We start from the raw sequence: 12,557 nt of genomic DNA, 5'->3' as shown, positions 1-12,557 counted from the left end.
CTCTCTCACACACTCACACACACACACACACACACACACACACACGTGCGCTGGAGCTCTAAATCCCTCAGACTGCCAGTCTAAGCACTCTGTGCACTCACACACATAAACATTAAACTGCACTCTGATGCTTTGCCTGCTTTTCAGTCTTTCATCCTCCCTGAAAAGTGCATGTGCATGGGCCTACTGTTTTCATGGTTTAGGGCCCAAACGTAGTCTCACATGACCTGAAACAGTAGTTAAACACACTGTGTACTTTTCTGTTCTTTCTGGACTTTCTTTGACGTCTTTCTCTCTCTCTCTCTTTCCCGCTGGAGCTCAACTAAAGCCCTTTCCTGTCCATTTAAGGCTGTGTTCCCAGCCGCTGTGCTCCCTACTGAGGGCGTAAAAGGAGATGCTATCAGTTTATGTGTGTACATATAAAATCATGCCTACTGCTTGATGTTTACTGTAGTTGTTTGTTTGATTATCAACTGTGATTTGGATTAAAACAGGAAAAATGTACTAAACAGTTGTGCCACTTTATGCCACATTTATAAGCATGCAACAAATTAATACTTTTATTCAGCAAGTACACATTAAATTGATCAAAAGGGACAGTAAAGACATTTATAATGCTACAACAGATTTTTTGTTCAAAGAAATTTTGTTCTTCTAAACTTTTATTCATTAAAGAATCTTGAAAAATCCTTGAAATTGCTAGAAAAAAAAAATTGTTTAAAACATACCTAAATAGAAAACCGTTCATTTCGACGAATTCATAATTTTACTGTTTTATTGTATTATTTTGGATTAAATAAACGCAACCTTGGTAAGCAAGACACTTCAAAAACATGCAAAAATCTTACAGACCCCAGTGTAAATCATGCTTATTTCACAAGTCAATATTTAACTGGTACAACAAACACAGAGATATTACGTTAAGATGTTTGTGTGCATTTTCTATTGATCTATACAGAAGTAAAACTGAACTGGCCTGCAACTGGCGTACAAATTGCAATCAATGTTAATTTTGAGAATGTGTTTGCATCATTAACCTGATTATAGTGCTAAGATAATGCAAATACACCACAAGAATCAGTATCTTAGACCATATTTCTGTCTCATATTGCTATAATCGGCAAATGCTTAAAACAGGCCATATTTACTTGAGAAACAAAACTGTGAAAATAAGCTTTCAGAGCGTTTTACTGCAAGTCCAAATGTTTTTTTTACCCATGCTGTCAAATTGCTTTTCTCCTATTTTAAGTATAAACCTCACTAAATCTTGTTAGATGCATGCTAAAAATGTAAAACATATTTTTTCCAGTGAGGAAAGGAAAGTACACATAATTCAAATGATACTATCTGAAAACGAGTCTTATAATATTAAGCGATTTTGCTTCTCAAGTAAATGCATTTTTATGGATGCTTCTTGGAAAAGACACAAATACTGATGAAGAGTAACAGCACTATCGCACAACTTGTTCTTAGTGAATTCCCCTCAGAAAAAGCATGAGAGAAAAATAGAACATTGTGTGAAAGGAAGAACAGACACAAATGGAGAGGGTGCAAATGAATAGGGATGAAGGCTCTCTACCACAAAGACCTATAAAACCACGCAGTAATGTGATATCTCGGTAAATTCAAAGCAGAAATCACACCTCTTATCTCAAATCTGCATGGAGAATGAAGGGAGGGGTCGACTAAAGAAAAGAAGAAAGAGACGGACGAATAAAGAAAGGAGTACCATAAAAACAGTGTGAGAAAAAAGGGAACAGGACAGTGTTACTCACCATTATATTTAACAGTTTTGCGTGGGACGGGGTTCCAGTTGACACAAATCCCCTTTTCAAAGCTGATCACGCACATCACCAGAAGAACTTTCGCACACCACATTTCTCCGCTCCACGGAATGCAGCTTCTGATTGGACGAGAAGCGAGGGTTCTGATTGGACGAGAAGTGAGGGTTCTGATTGGACGAGAAGTGAGGGTTCTGATTGGACAACGAGGCTCCAGATGCACACAACGGCTATCAGGGGAGATAAAGAAAAAAAAAACAGAAACAGAAGTGATTACGAGATGCACGCCAACGTCTTCCTCTCGCTATCCCAATAGAGCTGGAACTGTTTATGACAATTTAATGACACTTTCAGAAGGTACAACGATAAATGCATCCTCACTGTAAAAAATAAATAGTTGAGAAAACGTAAAAAATAAGGCAACTTTGAGTTCTCTCAACAATAGTTTTTTAGTTCTGCTCAGTAAAGATGCTTTGTTTAGCCAACGTAAATTTATTTGCTCATGCAATGCTGATTGTCTTATTTTGCTAATAGAAACATTCTTGTCACAGACACCGAAACAACAATTACTGTCGTTGAGGTAATTTACTTATGTATTTTTGTTTCCTGTACGGAAAAAGAATGCGTAAAAAGTCACCACATTATCAATTTTATGTTTATTTGCGAATAACAAACCTTAATGGATAACTTAGTCTAATATGCAAACAACATTGTAAAACAACTTAAGACTAAGATATCCAGATATAAGCTGTTAAACATACTCTAGGCCTCAAAACTAGACGCACAAACCTCAAGAACGATGCATTCAACAAATCTTAAAAAGATATGCTCTTTACATCACAGGACAACAAATAACTAACAATAATGACAAAACAACCACAAAAAAGTTTAAATGAAGTCAGCAAAACAATAAACCTATAACAGTAACTGCATCATTTATTCATGCTGCAATGCATGCTGGGAACTCACAAACAATATGAAACACTTTGTTCAGACAACTGTGTTTGACTAGTTGGGACAACATTTGGGGTAATTTCGTTGGTCTGACAAGGGTTTTTATGTAGTTTCACGAAAACAGCATTTTTTAGCATTTGAGACTCAAAAGGTTTCGTAAAGTGGAAAATGTTTTAAATTGCGGATGCTTGTCAGAGCATGACAGCATCGACACAACTCAGCATCGTTTACGAAGAACATGTCGCACGCGGAGGACGGCAGGAGCGGACAAGCGAGAGACGCATTTGTAATTATAATTGGAGTCTGCGTTCTCTTGAATGCATTATGATGCAAAGTTTCAAGGGAAAGAGCAGGGTCCAGTCTGTTCAGCAATGGCTGTTTTCACACGCTCGCTCTAATCATCAACTCGCACCTGTTTCTCTCCATTAAAAAGGGAAATTAGGGCCTTGATAATATTTGCTGATTTGAGAGCAAACCTGTTGACTTTTAAATGTGCGTCAAATGTCAAATAGTGTTTAGCGGCGCGGATAACAATGTGAAGCCCTCTTTCTGCCTGCCCCGTGTTTTATCATTCAGTCTGAAAGGGTTGTGTGAATTTAAAAGTTTGCAGTGATAAGCAAGCGTGGAGGGGCTGGATTGAGATGCGGATCTGTGCGGGAGCAATCTCACGACCATTGATTTCTGTTTTTCTTTTTTCATTAGCATGAAAGAGAGAGAGAGAGACTGATAAGAGAAGTCAGAGATGGTGGCGATTTGCTCCAAATGAGTTGTCCATAAAAGAGGGGTTGCAATATAGCAATTCGATGACTCACATCTCCACTTGCACGGCAGTTTTTTTATTGGATCGATGCGCCGTTGCTTATATCTGTGCTGTGGGGAGTGACTGTTGTGACAGGTGCTGTCTGCTCGACTTTTAAAAACAGGTGATTGTGTTCTCCGCACTTTTTCTTGCACGGCAATTCCAAGCTAAATATATGCTCTTTTGCTCTCTTTGTGTGTGTATACTGCCGTTCAAAAGTTTGGGATTCATAATGGTTTTTAAAGGAGTCTCTTATGCTAATCAAGGCTGTATTTATTTGATAAAAAATACAGAGAAAGATGTAATTTAGTGAAATATTATTGCAATTTAAAATAACAGTTTTCTATTTTAATATACTTTAAAATATGTGAGACCCTGGAGCACAAAACCAGTCATAAGGGTCAATTTTTTGAAATTGAGGTTTATGCGTAATCTGAAAGCTGAATAAATAAGCTTTCCATTGATGTATGGTTTGTTAGGATAGGAGGACAATATTTGAAAATCTGGAATCTGAGGGTGCAAAAAAAAATCAAAATATTGAGAAAATCATCTTTAAAGTTGTCCAAATGAAGTTTTTAGCAATGCATATTAAATATACCTGTGCTACTTATTACTGCTTTTGTGCTCCAGGGTCACATATAATTTATTGCTGTGATGCGCAGCTGTATTTTCAGCATCATTCCTCCAGTCTTCAGTGTCACATGATCTTCAGAAATCTTTCTAATACGCTGATTTATAATCAATGTTTTATTTATTTATTTATTTATTTTTGGGACCCGTGATACTTTTTTGCAGGATTCTTTAATAAATAAAAAGTAAAAAAATAACAATGTTGTGCTACTATTCAAAAGTGTGGGTTCAGTACATTTTTTTTTTTTTTAAGAAATTAATACTTATATTCAGCAAGGATGTGTTTAATGGAAAAAAAACAAAGTAATAGTAAAGACTTATACTGTTAGAAAAGATTTCTATTTTGAATAAATGCTGTTCTTTTTAACTTTTTATTCATCAAAGAATCAAAGAAAAAAGTATCACAGCTTCCAAAAAAATATTAAGCAGCACAACAGTTTCAACACTGATAATAAATCAGCATATTAGAATGATTTCTGAAGATCATGTGACACTGAAGACTGCAGTAATGATGATAGAAATACAGTGCTTCTTCACAGAAATAAATTATATTTTAAATTATATTGAAATAGCAAGCCGATATTAGAAATTGCAATAATATTTCACAATATTACAGTTTTTTCTGTATTTTTGATTAAATAAATACAGCCTTGATGACCGTAAGAGACGCACACACACACACACACAATTATTAGCCATTTTTTAAATGATTGAATTATATATATTTATTTTAGAATAAATAGTAATAACAACCATTTCAACCACCAAGAACAGAGAGTAAATCTCACTTGTCATGTGCAAAGGAACATTGCTGTAGGCGGACCGTTTAATAAATGTAAAAAGCTATATTATTTCCCATATATAAACTACATTTTCTACAATTTATAACTTTAAAAATTACAGCATTAAGTCATGCTTAAACGCTATCAAAAGGAACAATTAAACTAGCAAATTAGAAAAATGTATTATTTAAAATATTATACAGCAAGTACAAGACATTTCAATATACAGAACAAATGCAACAGGTTAATACCAAAGAAATCAATAAAAGTAGCAATAAATAGTGTCCTTCGTTCAAAGGAAGTGAACTGTGTGAAGACGGATGTGTGCTTAAACAGCATGTTTTGAAATGAACTCGTCCCTAAAGAAAACAAACTGCCTTTCTTCCGCCGTTTTTCACTCCCGCCCGGAAAAAGGCCAAAGGTTGAGTGATGACCAGCTTTGTGAGTCTAAAGCGTTTCCCATCTCCTTCCAATCTGCTCTTGTCTTCCTGTCAATAATAAGCTCTTCTCCAGAACTAACAGCCAGTCCCCATGTTCATCATCTAAACTAAAATAAGACCCTTTGAACTCTGACCTCCTGACCCCTGAGAGACAGCAGAGGTCAGGGCAACAGCACAGCCACGAGATGAAGGTGGACTGTGAACGAAACAACTCCACCCCTCAACATAAACACATCTTTCCTCCTTCCTTCCATCCCTCGTTCTTCCATCGTCTCTCCTTTAATGCAAGTTAAACAAAGGCCTTTGCACTATCTCTACACCAACTATTCCAGAAACTGACCACTCAACACCAGCTGCTCAACACTATCAACAGATCCTCAGAAAAGCACCCAGACCGCCTCTAAAAGTACACGGCATAAACAGAACGTGCTCAATAAAAGCAGAAACCTGCCTTCAGCATATGATCTATTTATTTCGGTATAAGATCAGATGGCACTAGTCAAAACATGGCAGCATGCTTTCATCCCCCAGAGTAAGAGAGCGGATCTCTTATAGCCACAGAAGCAGAGCAGTAGGTTAGAGGAGCCAGCAAGCCTCTCAAGGTCTCTGTCCTGCCGCTTAAGTCTTGTTTACGCTTGACGTATTCAGTCTGGCGTGAAGCACCTCAGCGCCAGTGTTTTTTTTATTTTAAAAACAAACAAGCAAGCCCTGTCCAGATTTAAAAAGTAATGCAAAAGTAACATAATGCATTACTTTCCATATAAAGTAACTAAGTACCGTAATTAGTTACTTTTTTATGGAGTAACGCAATATTGTAATGCATTACTTTTAAAAGTAACTTTCCCCAGCACTGCTCAGCGCCACTGAGAGATGTTTACTCTATACACTTTCCCTTGTATTATTTTCCAAAACTGCAGGTGACGATATAGAGAAAATATCAGGTGAAGCATCCGTAAGCAGGACTAGTTTATATTTAACCCACTCGAGTAAAGACAGCGTGTCAAGACAAACTTGAAATGTTGGCCTGAAAAACACTTTTCTGAATGTTTTTAAATAAACAAGTAAATAAATAAATTAAAAAGCTCGAAGGTTGATAGATAGAAAAATAAAACAATAAAGTGTTAAAAAACAAATGCATTTTATACTGAAAAAAAAAAGTTATTGGAGCATGTTTCACAAGAAAATAGAATTTCAGTCTTTCAACTTTAAAATTTCGTGTTTAATTCAATGTATTATTTGCGGTTTCTATTTTTTGTGCGAAATATTCTAGCAATTTTCAATTTGTTTCAAAGTAAATCCTACACTGTACAACGTTTGGTGTAGAAACTTTAGTAAATACAACTAATTTTCAAAGAAATAGCACGTACAATTATGAAATAAACATGAAGTTTTGAAGTAGAATGACATACATGTAAAACATACCCCAATAATCTTTGCTTATTTTACATATTCAATATGTAATTTCTACAGTGTACACCAGTGTTTTTTTTTTCAGTTTAGTAACATGCATTTAAATTCAAATTGATTTAGTCGACATCTTAAGACTAAAATGTAAGTATATAATATTGTACACTAAGTATGACACATGTAGATGAACGTATATACCCATACACACACATTCACAAATCAAACTCAAATTTAAAAGGCACTAAATTCAATTCTGAGTGGCACATCACCTTGAAACAAACACCTCTATTAAATGAACTTCCATTTACAGCCTGCTCTCTGCAGGTGATAACAGCACAATGTTAAATGCGCCAGGCAAAGAGTTTTGTGAATTAGGCACAATCTATATAATAAGCCTAATTTACATAGAAGAGAGGTGTGTTTGCACTGAAAAGAATGACTACGACTTAATTTAAATAACACGGCACAGCAGCTGCATTTCACCTGGGTAAATTGTATTGCATATGTGAAATGAATAAGACATCTTGCACCAAAATGTTGCACGCAAAAGCGGTATGCATGCATTATGTGTGTTTGTTCGTGTAAGAAAGTGTGAACGTTGTTTCGGTCGGACTGCATGTGTGCTGTAAGTGCGACTGATGATGTTAGAAGTGAGAGTGTGTGAACGTGTGGGAGGCTGACAGCTCGTGTGTGTCTGTTCTCGGACATCATCAAGCCGTGTGATGCTTCATTAGTGAATGAGCATAGATTAACATCTTAATAATCAAATGGAGTTTGATCAGCTGCAGGCGCATCCCACTTCCTGTTCCCTTCCCATCACTTCCTGTCACCGGGATCCCCCTCCCAACGGCCCTCGGCCCACAGAGCAAGAGCTCCTTGATCAAGGCCATCTTTGAGTCAGGAAACATTACAGCTCAATTACCGTTTAAACCGCTTAATTATCAACCCAAGAGAAGAACAGAAAGAAGGAGTGTTAAGATGCCCTTCAGCATCATGTGTTCTCTCACTTTATTCTTGTCACACTTTGTGTCTACATTTATCTAGATCTCACCTTTTGTTTTCATTCATGGAAAGCTATTAAATTATACCTCTGAAACGATGGTTTTCAAATGTATTTACTAGTGCTGTCAAACGATTAATCGCGATTAATCGCATCCAAAATAAAGGTAATATATGTATGACAGTGTGTTTACTGTCTTTATTTATTATGTATATATAAATACAAACACATGCATGTATATATTTAAGAAAAATAAATATAAAAATGTATAGAGATGTAAATATTTTAAATATATACACTGCATGTTTGTGTATTTATATATGCATAATAAATATACACAGTACACATAAATATATTATGTAAACAAAAACTTTTATTTAGGATGCGATTTATCGCAATTAATCATTTGACAGCACTAGTAATTACATATGTATAGATAGGTTGTCCCAAATTATAAAAACACCTCATAAAAATATGAATTTACACTTTTAGTCTATGAAAAATGATTTAAATATTACTGTGTGAAAATGATTTATATATATTATTTTTAAAACACAAATTATGACAGTAACGTCATAGCTGTGGCACCATTATTCCCCTAATAAAGCAAAATGTACATAACTATTATTTTCAATGCAGAATCTTAATAAACACAATGTAATCTGTAAATGACTTAAAAGTACATAATCCTTAAGTCTGTACAGTATATACACTGTAAGTCATTCTTAGTAGACAAATTAAATAGAGTTAGCTTAAAGGTAGGGCTGCACAATTAATCGAATTTGTAATCGCGATTACAATTACGTAATTGTTCAAATCGGCAATTAATCGTTCAAAGTCCACTTATGTTATTCTGCACGCTTAAGATATGTTTTTTTCTTTCTACATGTTATCTTTAGGGTTTTTCCATTGTTTTAGTTTTAGTATAACATTATAATACCATTCATATTTTAACTTTTTTTTATAATTTAAAGAGAAACCAATCCGATGTATAGTTGACATTTGAGGCTTAATACTATAGAAAAGCACTAAAGGTTTTTTAGTTAGAGTGTTTTCAGCTTGTTTACTTTCATATAAAAATACGGCATGCAGCTGCATCAAACAATGGTATAAACATCATTCAACGTAAACTGTGATAATCGTAATTAATAATCGCAATTACAGTTTCAAGGGAATAATCGACAATTATGATTTTTGTCATAATAGTGCAGCCCTACTTAAAGGAGTGTTTTTTTTTTTTTTTAAGTCTACCGTGATAAAAGTGCCTATAATGGAAGAAACACCCATATACTATAAAACCATCTCTTTTCTCCTCTCTGTAACACCATCTCTCTCTTTCATCGTCTCTCTATAAACCTCTCTCTGAATATGGTCCATCTCTCTCTGACCTTGCTCTGTCAGTTACTCTAATGATGAGGTTTAAGCACAAACTGTTGAGTGAGTGTGTGTTTGGGGCGTATGTGAGGGAGAGACAGACATTGGCAAACACTCACGTGTTTCCATGCCTTCCCTGCTTTGCTTCATACCCTCAGGAGCAGAGGATACTGGGATACCCTCTCTGACCTGTCGTTAATGCTGCACGTGTTCCCAATTCAATCAGCTTCATTACCGACAACTGCGACAACCTCATTACCCAGCTGCTTTCACGTGTGTGTGTGTGTGTGTGTGTGTATGTGCATCCATAGGTTGGATCCGCATCTCACACAACAGAACAACAGCAATTAAGACAATGCAAGGGTAACCACATTGTGTGCATACAGTCCCGCAGGGGCCTTTAGAAGCTGCTGCGTTTCTGTTAAAGACACCGGCGATCAGCGCAGGAAATAGCTACGTGACAGGATTGGCTTTAACATTATGCAATAACGATTACGGTTATGTTCTACTTTTATGATTTCAGCAATGACTGCTGGAGTGCATAATCATTTCAGCAGAGAACTGTAGCATGTTTGGAGAGCTGGCTGGGAGCCTGGAAGGAAAATTCTGTATTTTGTGTACAATATCTTACAGGGACACACTCGCATTAGTTCCTGTTATTGTGCAGGGTTGTAATATTTCTATATTTAAATATGCACAAATCCACGCCACCACATTAGTCACAACTGCAAAACATGACAATGCAACTAGTGGGAGTGAAGAGAAGTAATACTGATTTACTACGGTATTTTGGCCAATTTTTACCATTTTTTAAATGGTGGATAGATAGTAGGGCTGCACGATATTGGAAAAAACTCACATTGCGATATTTTGTTTTTCTGTGATATATATTGCGATATGACAAAAAAAATCACCAGATGACCTTAATAGCTCTATTTGGAAAAAAATAATCAATGATTGGGGTGCAGGGACACACTCGCATTAGTTCCTGTTATTGTGCAGGGTTGTAATATTTCTATATTTAAATATGCACAAATCCACGCCACCACATTAGTCACAACTGCAAAACATGACAATGCAACTAGTGGGAGTGAAGAGAAGTAATACTGATTTACTACGGTATTTTGGCCAATTTTTACCATTTTTTAAATGGTGGATAGATAGTAGGGCTGCACGATATTGGAAAAAACTCACATTGCGATTTTTTTTTTCTGCGATATATATTGCGATATAGAAAAAAAATCTGATGACTTCAATAGCTTTATATTTGGAAAAAAAATAATCAATTGGGGTGATTCTGTAGGCGAGTAAATCAGCATAGGAAATAAACAAATTACAAGCATAGATAAATAACACAACAAAGATACAAATTAAATAAGCATTTATATTTTTCAGGTCAGTCTAACAGTATTCAGGTACAGAAATTGAATAATCAAATGTAAAATAACACTGCATAGTCTTCACTGTATAAATTAAATCTAATAAATCTGTGTTAAAGCTACAAAAGTGAGTTTTGTTGTTTAATTAACATTGATGACACAGAAAGCAGGAACATTAAACTGCTGTGAACCAATATACTGTTACACATCCATTTTCTTTCTCAGTTGTTTACCTTTACCTAAGCCATAAGCAACTGTGTTTACAAGGATACTTGCAGAGACATGCATTTTGACATAATTTCTCGCATATGTGTCATTACAGGCACAAATAGATGCGGAAGTGAACGGAATTCAGTGCTCACGTGCATCTGCGTGGCTCTCACCGTGTACACTGGACGCGAGCGGCGTGGTGTGATGCGACAAAATACGATAGAACCCATTATAATCAGTGATGCTGTGATCCAGTTACTGGATGCGGCGCGACACGACAAATCCCCGACAGTAAACTGATGCCTCGTTCTATTTATGACATACTGACACAAAGTTCAAGTGATTGGCAAAGGTTGCTTTGTCGCGTCCGGTGTAGACAGACTTGAGCTGTTGCGGTGTAGACACAGTGTCTGTGTGTGAGCAAAGAAAATGATCAGTATAAATATAACGATGAGTAACTGTTATACTAAATATCGCACATCCTGTGATGTGACTATCGCGGATGCGCACATCGCGATATCGATGCTGAGATATATCATGCAGCCCTAATAGATAGATAGGTGTATAGATATGTAGGTGGATGGATGGATAGATAGATAGATAGATAGGTGGATAGATATGTAGGTAAGTAACTAGTTACATGTAACGGAATTACGTAATTTAATTACAAAATAAATGTAACTGTAATCTGTTACAGTTACTAAGAAAAAAATGTGTAATTAAATTACAGTTACTTATGAAAATGTTAACGATTGCAAAGGGGGTTAAATCCTAATATTTTCACACAAATACAGATTTAATTGATTTCTTTCCCAAATTGCATTGGCTGCTCTAAAAAGTAAACTGATGCCTCGTTCTATTTATGACATACTGACACAAAGTTCAAGTGATTGGCAAAGGTTGCTTTGTCGCGTCCGGTGTAGACAGACTTGAGCTGTTGCGGTGTAGACACAGTGTCTGTGTGTGAGCAAAGAAAATGATCAGTATAAATATAACGATGAGTAACTGTTATACTAAATATCGCACATCCTGTGATGTGACTATCGCGGATGCGCACATCGCGATATCGATGCTGAGATATATCATGCAGCCCTAATAGATAGATAGATAGATACATAGATACATATGTGTGTGTGTGTGTGTGTGTGTGTGTACAGTTACTAAGAAAAAAATGTGTAATTAAATTACAGTTACTTATGAAAATGTTAACGATTGCAAAGGGGGTTAAATCCTAATATTTTCACACAAATACAGATTTAATTGATTTCTTTCCCAAATTGCATTGGCTGCTCTAAAATATGAGACAGCATTGTTTCAGTAGTTTAGGACACATGCTTATTCGATATCTGTTTTATTTACTATTTGGGTTTATGTATATGCTTAATTTTTTTAAGATCAGTTTTTTCCAAGGCTTTGTTAGATGCCGGTGTTTCCTGTCATAGCTATGCAAAGATTTGATTTCAGAAACAGTATCATAGCTATTAAACTATATCTTATGATTTAAAATCTGTATTTAACCTCATCTCGATCTCAAAGTGAAAAGAGCTGCCAGTAATCAAAAGGTAATCAAATGTAATCAGTTACATTACTTTAATAAAGTAATTGAAATAGTTACACTACTTATTACATTTTAAATACGGTAACTTGTAATATGTAGCCTATTACATTTCCAAAGTAACCTTCCCAACACTGTTCATTCCACATGACACACATCCCACTGTTCAATACTGAGAGAGAGAGAGAGAGAGAGAAAGAGAGAGAGAGAGAGAGAGAGAGAGAGAGAGAGAACGAACAGTACCAG

General features: G+C 35.7%; 1 protein-coding gene across 1 annotated transcript in view; it reads right to left on the bottom strand.

The window, feature by feature from the left end:
- LOC107699920 (semaphorin-4C-like) overlaps positions 1 to 12,557 on the bottom strand; it is an 85,294-nt gene that overhangs the window by 35,391 nt on the left and 37,346 nt on the right. Inside the window, exon 2 of the mRNA XM_016501365.1 lies at positions 1,776 to 2,011. Coding sequence (XP_016356851.1) covers positions 1,776 to 2,011 — 236 coding nt within the window. The remainder of the gene's footprint in view (positions 1 to 1,775; positions 2,012 to 12,557) is intronic.

Source organism: Sinocyclocheilus anshuiensis, unplaced genomic scaffold (assembly GCF_001515605.1).
Source record: "Sinocyclocheilus anshuiensis isolate Anshui unplaced genomic scaffold, SAMN03320099.WGS_v1.1 scaffold823, whole genome shotgun sequence".
Taxonomy (NCBI): Eukaryota; Metazoa; Chordata; class Actinopteri; order Cypriniformes; family Cyprinidae; genus Sinocyclocheilus; species Sinocyclocheilus anshuiensis.
The sequence above is the reverse complement of the archived record's forward strand: the minus strand, read 5'-3'. Positions and strand labels throughout refer to the sequence as shown.